Source organism: Macaca mulatta, chromosome 20 (genome assembly GCF_049350105.2).
Source record: "Macaca mulatta isolate MMU2019108-1 chromosome 20, T2T-MMU8v2.0, whole genome shotgun sequence".
Lineage (NCBI taxonomy): Eukaryota > Metazoa > Chordata > Mammalia > Primates > Cercopithecidae > Macaca > Macaca mulatta.
The window spans coordinates 63,902,939-63,915,660 of record NC_133425.1 but is presented as its reverse complement, the minus strand read 5'-3'; the positions used below and the strand labels follow the sequence as shown (position 1 = coordinate 63,915,660).

Genomic DNA, 12,722 nt, shown 5'->3' with positions numbered 1-12,722 from the left:
TGTAAGCCCAGCTACTCGGGAGGCTGAGGCAGGAGAATCACTTGAACTCGGGAGGTGGAGGTTGCAGTGAGCTGAGATTGCACCACTGCACTCCAGCCTGGCAACAGAGGGAGACTCATTCTCATTTAAAAAAAAAAAAAAAAGAGAAGAAGAAGAAATGATGTTGCCTCTGAAGTAAAGCACAAAAATGTTTAGTCTGGGTGAAATATTTTTCACAGAAATATCTTATAGAACTATTTCACTGTTAAAGCATGTGCATTTATGTCTTGGATACCATCAGTATGGTACATTTATGTTACGTGTTTTTACCACAATTTTTTTTTTTTTTTGAGACGGAGTCTCCCTCTGTCACCCAGGCTGGAGTGCAGTGGCAGCATCTCTACTCCCTGCAAGCTCCGCCTCCCGGGTTCACACCGTTCTCCTGCCTCCGCCTCCCAAGTAGCTGGGACTACAGGCCCTGCTCGCCACCACGCCTGGCTAATTTTTTTTTGTATTTTTAGTAGAGATGGGGTTTCACCGTGTTAGCCAGGATAGTCTCGATCTCCTGACCTCATGATCCGCCCACCTCGGCCTCCCAAAGTGCTGGGATTACAAGTATGAGTCACCGTGCCAGGCCTTGTTTTATTTATTTTTTAAGTTAAAAAAAAAATTGATGAACAGTATCCTCAATTGCAAACCAGGGATGGCACAGCTGTCACTTTAACGATGCCATTAAATTAGCTGTCACTTTTTAATGACCCAGTTTTGAAGATTCTACAGTGAAACTGGAACCCTTTTTGAAGGCAATGTGGCAGTGTCTATCAAGAATCACACCTATGTTCATAACCCTAGACTATGCCAAAGATATACGCATGGTAAATAAGCACATGAAAAGGTATTTGATGGCCGGGCACGGTGGCTCATGCCCATAATCCCAGCACTTTGGGAGGCCGAGGCGGGTGGATCACTTGACCTCAAGAGTTCAAGACCAGCCTGGGCAACATGGCGAAACTCCATCTCTACAAAACATATAAAAATTAGCCGGGCGTGGTGGTGTGCCTGTAGTCCCAGCTACCGGGGAGGCTGAGGTTGAGGGCTCGCTTAAGCCCGGGAAGTCGAGGCTGCAGTGAAGCCAAGCTCACACCACTGCACTGGGCAACAGAGGCCCTGTCTCAAAAAATAAAATTAAAATTAAAAATGGCAATTAAAACTACAGTGAAGGCCAGGTGTCATGGCACACACCTGTAATCCCAGCTACTAGGCAGGCTGAGGCAGGAGAATCGTTTGAACCCAGGAGACTGAGGTTGCAGTGAGCTGAGATCTCGCCACTGCACTCTAGCCTGGGTGACAGTAAGAATCTGACTCAAAAAAAAAAAAAAGTTGAACTCACAGAAACCCAGAGAATGGTACCCGCTGAGGGAAAGGATCTGATGTTTCAGTTAGACAGGATGAATAAGGTCTGGGTATCTGCTGTACGGCATGGTGAACTATAGTTAATAATGTACACTTAAAAATTACTAAGCGAGTAGATCTTAAATGTTCTCACCACACACAAAAAAGTATGAGGTGGTAGACATGTTCATTAGCTTGATTTAATCACTTCATACCATACACATACATTCATCACATTGTATACCATAAACATAGACAATTTTCATCTTGATAAAGCTGGGAGATTAAACAACAACAACAAAAAAAACAGAGCCAGAAGCAGGACCCAGCCTCTCCACAGATTTCCTGACCACTACACCTTACTGCCTCTCAGTGTCATTTAACATCATGACCCCCAGGGATTTTTAACCTTCTTGTAATCCAAGACTTCAAAACACCCCCACATCAAGATAATAGTTTCCTTTTACACTTACTCTGTCTTTGTCATGTAGCATATCTGCATAGGAGGACCTAAAAAACAAAAAAGACAGGTCAGCAACCTTTGCATGATACACATCAACACACAAGAGTATTCACATATATAAACACATTCCTAAACAAATAGAACAAACCTGTCATCTATTTTAAACTACTTTTTGTCTTTTTTTTTTGGGGGGGGGGGGTCTCACCCTATCACCCAGGCTGGAGTGCAGTGGCGCAATCTCAGCTCACTGCAACCTGCCTCCCAAGTTCAAGCGATTCTCATGCCTCAGCCTCCCAGGGAGCTGGGATTACAGGCACTCACCACCATGCCTGGCTAATTTTTGTATTTTCATTAGAGATGGGGTTTCACCATGTTGACCAGGCTGGTCTTGAACTCCTGACCTCGAATGATCCGCCAGCCTCGGCCTCCTAAAGTGCTGGGATTACAGGTGTGAGCCACCGCGCCTGGCCTATTTTTTTGTTTATTTTTAAAAACAGGGTCTTGCTATGTCACCCACGCTGGAGTATAATGGCTATGAACAGTCTCAATCATTGGGCACTGCAGTCTTGAACTCCTTAGCTCAAGAGATCCTCTTGCCTCAGCAGAACTACAAGCATCCGTCACTGTACCTGGCCACTTTATTTTAATAGAGTTTTAAGTTGTTGTTCTCTAGTGCTGCAGAAAAAAGTCTCAGAGAAAGATGTTCTCAGACCTAAAAATGCTCCAGTAGTTAGCTGTTGGGAACAGGCCCCAAAACTGGCCATTAACAAAATCTCTGCAGCACTGTGACATGCTCTTGATGGCTACCATACCCACACTGAAGGTTGTGGGTTTACCGGAATGAGGACAAGGGACACCTGGCCCACCCAGGGCGGTTTTCGCTTAAGGTGTTTCTCAACTACAAACAATAGCATGAGCGGTCTGTGCCTCAAGGACATGTGCCTGCTGCAGATAACTAGCCAGACCCATCCCTTTGTTCCCCTGTTTTAATCTATAATCTATAGGAACAATGTTTATCACTGGCTTGCTGTCAATAAATGAGTAGGTAAAACTCTGTTTGTGGCTCTCCGCTCTGAAGGCTGTCAGCCCCGATTCCCACTCCACACCCTATATGTGTGTGTGTGTCTTTAATTCCTCTAGCACTGCTGGGTTAGGGTCTCCACTACTGAGCTGGTCTCAGCAGTTAGCCCTGTCACAGTAATTCCACAGCCACTAGCGTCCTGATCTTGTTATATGCTATACATTTTCCTCCTCAGGAAAAACTCAGACTCAATCTTCCTAATACTTGACCTAACCTTGCGTACATGTGTGCCTGGGGATAACCATTGATGTAATATTAGGGAGAGCAGCTGGGGAAAGAGAAGTACTCACATACACCCACTGTATATGTAACAGGTACCCCACTGGGTATGTTCACTTAACATCATCAGGGAAAACTAAGAGTTCACCAATACCGTTCTAAGGGGAGGAGAGTCACTTCTCCATATTTCCTATTGCAGTAATTCACACATTGAAACTCAGGCGGGGTCGGGATGAGCACCCAAAACTAGGCAGGCCCTCCCACGCTTTCTGGGAATTCTAGGGGACAGCTAAGGAGCTCACACTAAAACAGAGGCCCTCCCGCCTTGGGTCAACACCAGAATCACCAGAAAGCTTACTTGAAATGCAGAGTCCCCCACCCCCTGCCCCCCCTCCCCCCCCCCACACACTCTCTCTCATTGAGAAGGCTGGGCTAACGTGCTCCAGGCAATTGTGTCACAGGCGGCCCACATTCCACACTTTGAGGAGCGGTGCACCGAAAGAAGGGGGATTTTTTTTTAAATGGCATGTCAAGGTTTTATATCTGAAGTCAGCTATGGATGCTTAACTGGAATGTAGTCATTTCTACCTCTGCTCACTATTTAAAAGGCATCTCACTCACCACCTTCCTGGTCTCTTCACACACTTGCTGCCCATCATTCCACTGACATCACTCTCGGTAACCGCCACCAGCTCACTCCTGCAGCTGATGTCAGTCATCAGGATCTGGGACTTCCCAGTGCCTCTGACCCTGCTAGACATTCCCTCTTTCTTCCTTTCCACGCTGGCCATCTCCCTCGCCCTTCTCCTTTTGCCTCCTCAGCTATTCCGGGATTCCTTCTTCAACCCTCTACCTTTCGTATTTCACACCCCCTTGAGAGACAGCAACCACTCCCAGTTTCAATTCTAACAACTAGAAATTCTGTCTCTAGACCCAAAATTCTACCTGCCACTGGCATCTCTATGTGGATGTCCAAACTTAAACACCTGATCTCTATCGTGTTCCTCTCCCCCACGCCACCCATTCCTCCTGGGTTCTCCCTTGCAGTCCCATCCACTTTGTCATTCTAACCAGAAGTCGTTGTACTTCTTGAATCTTCTCTCTCCCTCCATCATATGCAGTGAGTTACCAAACTCAAGCTCCCCTGAGCTGTCTCCTCTGGGACTATGCAGCTCTGGGACTGTAATATCCCCAAATGCTCTCCTCTCCATGCTGCTCTCAGTGAGTGTTCCAAAATGCAATCCAATCCTCTTTCTCTCCTGTTTAATATATCACTTAGAAAATAATGTCCAGGCCAGCTGTAGTGGCTCACACCTGTAATCCCAGCACTATGGGAGGCAGAAGCAGGTGGATCACCTGAGGTCAGGAGATCAAGACCAGGCTGGCCAAGAGGTGAAACTCCCATTTCTACTAAAAATGGAAAAATTAGCCAAGTGTGGTGGCAGGTGCCTGTAATCCCAGCTACCTAGGAGGCTGAGGCAAGAGAATCGCTTGAACCTGGGAGGCAGAGATTGCAAGAAGCCGAGATTGCGCCACTGCATTCCAGCCCGGGCAACAGAGCAAGACTCCGTCTCAAAAACAAAACAAGAAAATGTCCAAAATGTTTAGAAATATTTTAAGCTCTGGCCAGGTGCAGTGGCTCACACCTGTAATCCCAGGACTTTGGGAGGCCGAGGTAGGCGGATCATGAGGTCAGGAGATGGAGACCATCCTGGCTAACACAGTGAAACCCCGTCTCTATTAAAAATACAAAAAATTAGCCGGGCATGGCGGCAGGCGCCTGTAGTCCCAGCTACTCGGGAGGCTGAGGCAGGAGAATGGCGTGAACCTGGGAGGCGGAGCTTGCAGTGAGCCGAGATCACGCCACTGCACTCCAGCCTGGGCGACAGAGCAAGATTCCGTCTCAAAAAAAAAAAATTTTAAGCCCTAATTCTGCACCAGACACTGTATTACACTTAATCATCAAACAATTCTAAGATAATTGTATTACACTGTGAGACAATGTATTATCATATTGAAGTATATATTATGTTAGATTAAGGCTCAGAGAAGTAACTTGGCCAAGAGAGTAGAGAAGTGGCAGAGCTCGGACTTAAACTCGTGTTCCTCTTCCTGCATTTTGCTACCATCCTTTACAGAATGACCCCGCCTATGCTTTCAGCAGCCTCTCTTACCATAGTACTTTTGCACCACACTCCAAACACGCTAAACTGCTAGCTGCTCCCCAAATTAGCCCATCTGCTTTTTTGTGGGTTTTTTTTTTTTTTTTGAGACAGTTTCGCTCTTGTTGCCCAGGCTGGAGTGCAATGGCACGATCTCAGCTCACGGCAACCTCTGCCTCCCCGGTTCAAGTGATTCTCCTGCCTCAGCCTCCCGAGCAGCTGGGATTATAGGCGTGTGCCACCACGCCCAGCTAATTTTGTATTTTTAGTAGAGACTGGGTTTCTCCACGTTGGTCAGGCTGTTCTTGAACTCCCGACCTCAGGACGGACCTCAACCTCGAACTCCCGCTCACCTTGGCCTCCCAAAGTGCTGGGATTACAGGCGTGAGCCACAGTGTCCGGCCTGTTTTTGGTCTTTTTTTTCCTGTTTGTGAGACAGGGTTTTACTATGTTGCCCATGCTGGACTTGAACTCATGGGCACAAGCAATCCTCCTGCCTTGGCCTCCCAAGTAGCTGGGACCACAGGTGTGGGCCACTGCACCCAGTCACAAACTGGCCCATCTGAAAGCTTACATGTAATCCCTACAGCTCAGACTTCAGCTTCTCTTCCTTTAGAACTGAGAAATTATTCAAACATTACCTCCCACCCCAAGTCCAGCTGGTTCTTGTTGCTTCCATGACCTTTTGTGCCTTTATCTCACCGTGCTGTAATCTTTTTTTTTTTTTTTTTGAGACAGAATCTCACTCTGTTACCCAGGCTGGGGTGCAGTGGCACAACCTCGGCTCACTGCAACCTGCACCTCTCGAGTTCAAGTGATTTTCCTGCCTCAGCCTCCCAAGTAGCTGGAAATTACAGGCACCCACCACCACTCCCAGCTAATTTTTTTTGTGTAGAGACGGGGTTTCACCATGTTGGCCAGGCTGGTCTCGAACTGCTGACCGTCAAGTGATCCCAAAGTGCTAGGATTACAGGCATGACCCACCGTGCCGGCCTTTGTGCTATAATTTTTTATGTGCCCGTCTCTTCCACAAAACTGCATAGTCCTTGAAGATGAGAACGGGATCTTCCTCATCTGGTATCCACAGCCTTAGCACAATGCTGGCACACCGAATGCACTTAACGATTGCTACATAACAACTCACATACTTTTTTTTTGAGACAGAGTTTTGCTCTTGTTGCCCAGGCTGGAGTGCAATGGTGCGATCTTGGCTCAACACAACCTCTGCCTCCCAGGTTCAAGCAATTCTCCTGTCTCAGCCTCCCAAGTAAGCTGGGATCACAGGCATGAGCCACAATGCCCGGCTAATTTTGTATTTTTAGTAGAGACTAGGTTTCTCCATGTTGGCCAGGCTGGTCTCAAACTCCTGATCTCAGGTGATCTGCCCACCTCAGCCTCCAAAGTGCTAGAATTACAGGCATGAGCCACTGTGCCTGGCCAACAACTCACATACTTTTAAATATTTCTTCTAAGGGAAAAAAAAATCTCATTTTTTTTCATTCAAGAGAATTTAACCATATGATGAACACTGTCACCATTTCAGTAAGGCAAGTAAATGATTCAACTTCATCAACACTACTGAGGCTTGGGTTTTCTTTGCTCCACTAAACAGATGCTGAGGCTCTGCTAAGGCTGCTACATAATGTCTGACACTCCAAACAAGCATGACTTTGCCTAACTGCCACATATACCTACCTGGCTGAGCAGACCTGCTCAGCACCAACACCAGCACTCATCATAAGCACTGGGTGACACTCTAGCCCACGCTCAGACTGGATCCCAAGGCATCTGCTTTGAGATCAGTGCCCCACCCAGCTGCAGCCTGCTATAAACCAAGCCAGTACCTTGCAATCTCCTGGTGGTAATCATAGTGTTCGTCCTCCTCCAGCCACTCCACAGACCCCGTGGTCGGATTGGCCCGACTGCAGAAGATCTTCATGGTGCCCACCAGCTCCCCAGTTTTAGCACAGAAAAGCAGCCTTGCCAGTTGAGTTCTTGTGGACAAGTCTGACTGTCAGAAACCTATTAACATCAGAAGGAAACAGGAGGTGTATTAACAAACGAACAGAAAAAAACCTATTAACAGCATAATGCCCCAAAATGTGGAGGAGGGGAGGGGAGACAAAAAGTGGGGGGAAAATCAAGAAACTGACAAAAATGTCAAAGCCACTGACAGTATTTGTTAATCAATATTGTAAATGTTTCCAGCAGGAGTTACTTGGTTTTATATCCAGCGTATAACATTTAAAAAACTACAACAGATTTATACAGATGTCTGGAAACTTCAGCAGGCTTCGGTGCTTCCAAAAGGGTCAAATGAGCCTCACAGGTTCATCCAGGTGCAGCCCTCAAGGCTAGGAGGAGAAGAGATGGGGTGCTGGTAAAGAAGTGCCACCAATACCGCCTTTGTATCCTGAACCCTTAGCTTAAGGAAAAATATGAAGATAGAGCAAGTCAAACCAGGAAAACTTTCATCTAAACAATAAATCACAGCAACACATAAACCTAAAAATGGATAACGCCAGGAATATGACGAGCAAAAACAGCAAATCACACAACACATGCAATACGACTCCATTGCTATAAAATTTATAACTATGCAAAATGGAATGATACCTTCTTCAGGAATCACACTAAAAAGCATAGCAGGGAATCAGGACAGTTCACTTCTAAAAGAGAAGGGAGAGATGGGATCAAGGAGGGGTACACAGCACACTTCAAAAGTATTGTTCTTTTTCTTAAACTGGGTGGTGGGAACATAAATGTTCATGATATTACCATTCTTCTTAAGACGGGGTCTCGTTATATTGCCCAGGCTGGACTCAAACTCCTGGGCTCAAGCATTCCTCCTGCCTCAGCCTCTCCAGTAGCTCGAACTACAAGTGAGTGCCCTACTCCCAGCTAATACTAGCAAGTAAAAAAGTTTACTAGTAAGTAAACATGGAATTCTTACACAAATAGATGAGAAACAGGTTGGGCTCGGTGGCTCACACCTATAATCCCAGCACTTTGGGAGGCCAAAGCAGGCGGATCACCTGAGGTCAGGAGTTCAAGACCAGCCTGGCCAACATGGTAAAACCCCGTCTCTACTAAAACTACAAAAATTAGCCAGGTATGGTGGCGCACATCTGTAATCCCAGCTACTCGGGAGGCTGAGGCAGGAGAATCGCTTGAACCCGGGAGGCAGAGGTTGCAGTGAGCCGAGACCGTGCCACCGCACTCCAGCCTGGGCGAGAGAGTAAGACTCCGTCCCCAAAACAAACAAAAAAGCAGCCGGGCGCAGTGGCTCAAGCCTGTAATCCCAGCACTTTGGGAGGCCGAGACAGGCGGATTACGAGGTCAGGAGATCGAGACCATCCTGGCTAACACGGTGAAACCCCGTCTCTACTAAAAAATACAAAAAACTAGCCGGGCGAGGTGGCGGGCGCCTGTAGTCCCAGCTACTCGGGAGGCTGAGGCAGGAGAATGGCATAAACCCGGGAGGCGGAGCTTGCAGTGAGCTGAGATCCGGCCACTGCACTCCAGCCTGGGCGACAGAGCAAGACTCCGTCTCAAAAAAAAAAAAAAAAAAAAAAAGCAAATAGATTAGAAACAACCTTCCCTGAACAAACACAGTCAGACAGTCAGGTTCAAAGTAGACAATTTGTCCAGGTAAAACTCTACTTTTAAAATCCCAGCATACCTATCCCCAGTCTAATGGCCTTCAAACTTTCTGATAACCCCAGTAAGAAATATACTTTACAATGAGCCTCAATACACACACCTGCATATACGCATGTAACTAAAAGTTCCACGAAACAATACTGACTTCCTACGAACAAGGCCCTCTGATACGCTCTATTTCATTTCCGCTTTTTTTTTTTTTTTTGACGCGGAGTCTTGCTCTGTGCCCCAGGCTGGAGTGCAGTGGCGCGATCGCGGCTCAGTGCAAGCTCCGCTCCCCGGGGTTCACGCCATTCTCCTGCCTCAGCCTCCCGAGTAGCTGGGACTACAGGCGCCCGCCACCTCGCCCGGCTAATTTTCTTGTATTTTTAGTAGAGACGGGGTTTCACCGTGTTAGCCAGGATGGTCTCGATCTCCTGACCTCATGATCCGCCCGTCTCGGCCTCCCAAAGTGCTGGGATTACAGGCTTGAGCCACCGCGCCCGGCCTCATTTCCGCTGTTTTTTTTTTTTTTTTTTTGAGACGGAGTCTCACGCTGTTGCCCAGGCTGGAGTGCCGTGGCGCGATCTCGGCTCACTGCAAGCTCCGCCTCCTGGGTTCACGCCATTCTCCTGCCTCAGCCTCCTGAGTAGCTAGGACTACAGGCGCCCGCCACCGCGCCCGGCTAATTTTTTGTATTTTTAGTAGAGACGGGGTTTCACTGTGGTCTCGATCTCCTGACCTTGTGATCCGCCCGCCTCGGCCTCCCAAAGTGCTGGGATTACAGGCTTGAGCCACCGCGCCCGGCCATTTCCGCTGTTTTTAAGAGATGGGATCTCCCCGCTGTCCAGGCTGTAGTGCAGTGGCTATTCACAGGCATGATATTATACTCTACAGCCTTGAACTCCTGGACTCAAGGTCCTCCTACATCAGCCTCCCAAGTAGCTAGTCTACCGGCATGCACCACAGCACCCAGCTGCACTTTTACTTGCTGGTCAGGACCCATCAATGGGTTGCAACCAGCAGTTTAACAGCATTGCTATAATCCACTTTATCTCGTACTAATACTTATTTTACAGATAGAATATTTAGAACTATCAGAATCTGTAATGTGCATTGGAAAACTGTGTCCAACAAATGCTAGAGAAAGAAATGGCCATACCTAGCTGAATGTTCAGGGAAGGCTTAAAAGGTGGATTCAGCTGAGGCACGAGGAGAAGGTGGGGTATGTGGAGGGAGAAGGCATTTCATCCAATTAGAAAGGCTTGGACAATCACGCACATTAAATCAATCAGTTTGGTGAAGTAAAACTGGACCAGGTGTCAAACATTGTCAATAGGCTCCACATGGTAGAGTCCTGAAATACTAATCCTGTGGTCCACGTGGAATCAATTCTGAAGTTACTTAAAGGTTAAGAGTGATCCTTTTGTAACTCACAAGCGTGATGACTGGATGTTCATGCGCCTGTGTCAGACGTGCCTCCCCTCAAACCTTTACTACACTGGCACATTACCTATCTGAAGTGGAGGAAAAAAAAAAAAACGTATAGTAAAGAACTTTAATCCATAGGATTCCTTTCCTGTCTGTGATGTTGCTGAGTCGAACACCAGGACCACAGTGTTTTCAAAACCTGGAAGAGCCCAGGCGCGGTGACTCACGCCTATAATCCCAGCACTTTGGGAGACCAAGGCAGGTGGATCACCTGAGGTCAGGAGTTTGAGACCAGTCTGGCCAGCATGGCGAAATCCTATCTCTACTAAAAATAAAAAAAATTAGTGGGCGTGGTGGCAGGTGCCTGCAATCCCTGCTACTTGGGAGGCTGAGGCAGGAGAATTGCTTAAACCTGGGAGGCAGAGGTTGCAGTGAGCCAAGATCACGCCACTGCACTCCAGCCTGGGCAACAGAGCAAGACTGTATCTCAAAAAAAAACCAACCAACCTGGAACCTTGTCTTGTGTTAACAATTTTATGAAGGCACGAACCTCTTCTGGTGGGCACTACACACCTTCTCTGGCTAAATGCCCTCATCCATTATTATTTGTCCTCTCCCAGAAGAAGTCTACACTACAGATTGAGGAGATATTCTCTGACCCCCTCCTCATTCTCCAAGAGTTGTAAACTCGCATGGCCATTTACAAGGAGGAAATAGAAACCACCATGCCAAGCCCTAATTGTATTACCCGTCAAACTGCAGAGCAGATGGTCCTTAACATTCATTCAAAATGTATTTGCTAGGGTGTGGTGGCTCACACCTGTGATCCCAGCACTTTGGGAGGCCGAGGCGCAAGGATATCGGATCTGGGAGTTCCAGACCAGCCTGCGCAACATAGTGAGACCCCGTTCTCTACAAAAAATTTTTTTAAAAAATTAGCCGGGCGCGGTGACCTGTGCCTGTAGTCCCAGTTACTCGGGAGGCTGAGGTAGGAGAATCACTTGAGCCCCGGAGGCGGAGGTTGCAGTGAGCCGAGATGGCGCCACTGAACTCCAGCCTGGGTGACAGAGTGAGACCCTGTCTTGAAAATATATATGTATACATTAAATATACATATACTAAAATTAAAAATTAGCCGAGTATAGTGGCGCATGCCTGTAGTCCCAGCTACTCTGGAGGCTGAGGTGAGAGGATCGCCTGAGCCCAGGAGGTCAAGGCTGCAGTGCGCCTTGATCATACCACTGCACTCAGCCTAGGCAGCAGAGTGAGGCTCTCTCTCGAAAAAATAAAGTATCAAACTTGACTGAATACCTTCTACGTGCCAGGCACTATATTAGGGACTGGAGCCACCACCATAAGCTAGAGAAAACCCTTGCCCTCCAAGAGCTTAGACTAATGAGAGAGTAATACAAATTACAGACTACATGAATGCAAGAAATACACAGAGCGTTGTAGAAAGAGAAAACCAAGGTTACAGAAGGACTCTTTGAGGAAGGTAGCATTTGAGATCTACAAGACAAACCAGGATAAAAGTTGGGGAAGAGTTTTTACAGGTCAGGAATCCTTACCCCAACTTTCCCAAGAAAAGGCCCTAAGGTAGAAAGAACTAGGTGCACAAGCAAAATGTGCCAAAAGCCTGAGCGACCGAAGCACTTTTGCAGAAGCCCCCATTCCTCATCTCCTATCACATCTTCTGCTCAATCAAGCTGGGCCTTGTCGACTTTGGAAAGTCGACAAGTTTGGATCTTGTTCCAAAAGCAGTGGGAGCCACTCAAGAGCTTTAAGCAGAAGCATATCTACACTGGACGTACGCTTTTACAGAACCACTCTGGCTGGCATGTAGTGAATACATGACTCTCCAATTACTCAGAACACAGTGAACCGGGAAGACATCAGCAGGTCAATCAGAGAACTCGTGGCCCAGTGAGGGATGCGATGGTTGGAGCTACTGCGGTCTCTAAGGGGAGGCTCCAGGCACCAGTACTGCGACCCAGCCCCGCGAGCAGCAGGCACCCGGCTGGACTGCAGAGCCGGGGCCAGCCTGGAACCCCGCTCTCCTGCAGGCCAGGGTGCTCCGAGCTGCCCCACGCGGACTCTAGAAAGGTCCCCGGAGTCCAAGTACGCCCACGCCAGGCTCCTCTGCCGAGGCCCTGGTGCTAAGGACATGATGCTGGCTGCACCCCGAACCCCAAAGCGACCCCACCTTCCCCGCATACCCAGCGCCTCACCTGCCACGGGAAACGCTTCGCTCGCCTCCTCTGCTACCACCATTTTGCCGCGTCCAGCACGCGGGGCGGGATCTATCTGCGCCGAGGAGCGTGCGGGGGGCGGGGGGCGGGGGGCGGGGGGCGGG

At 48.1% G+C, this 12,722-nt stretch overlaps 1 protein-coding gene and 1 non-coding gene across 21 annotated transcripts in view; one reads left to right on the top strand and one right to left on the bottom strand.

Moving 5' to 3' along the window:
* The window catches only part of PRMT7 (protein arginine methyltransferase 7), a 47,520-nt gene extending 34,843 nt beyond the window's left edge, over window positions 1-12,677 (bottom strand). For 17 of the 20 annotated variants that reach the window (XR_013411026.1, XR_013411027.1, XR_013411029.1 and 14 more), the window contains exons 1-3: window positions 12,598-12,677; window positions 7,141-7,318; window positions 1,845-1,881 (exon numbers count right to left, since the gene is read on the bottom strand). Coding sequence is in view for 15 of the 20 variants with exons in the window: in XM_077984328.1 (XP_077840454.1) it covers window positions 1,845-1,881; window positions 7,141-7,235 (132 nt within the window). In the remaining 5 variants the exon portion in view is untranslated. Of the gene's footprint in view, window positions 1-1,844; window positions 1,882-7,140; window positions 7,319-7,912; window positions 7,966-12,597 lie in introns of all 20 variants that reach the window. The other 3 variants (XM_077984332.1, XM_077984330.1, XM_077984335.1) reach the window with 2 other exon arrangements.
* LOC114674524 (small nucleolar RNA U13) lies at window positions 10,359-10,461 on the top strand. The gene has a single exon (XR_003725674.1). It is a non-coding gene; the product is annotated as a small nucleolar RNA U13 (small nucleolar RNA).
* Window positions 12,678-12,722: the final 45 nt, after the last annotated feature.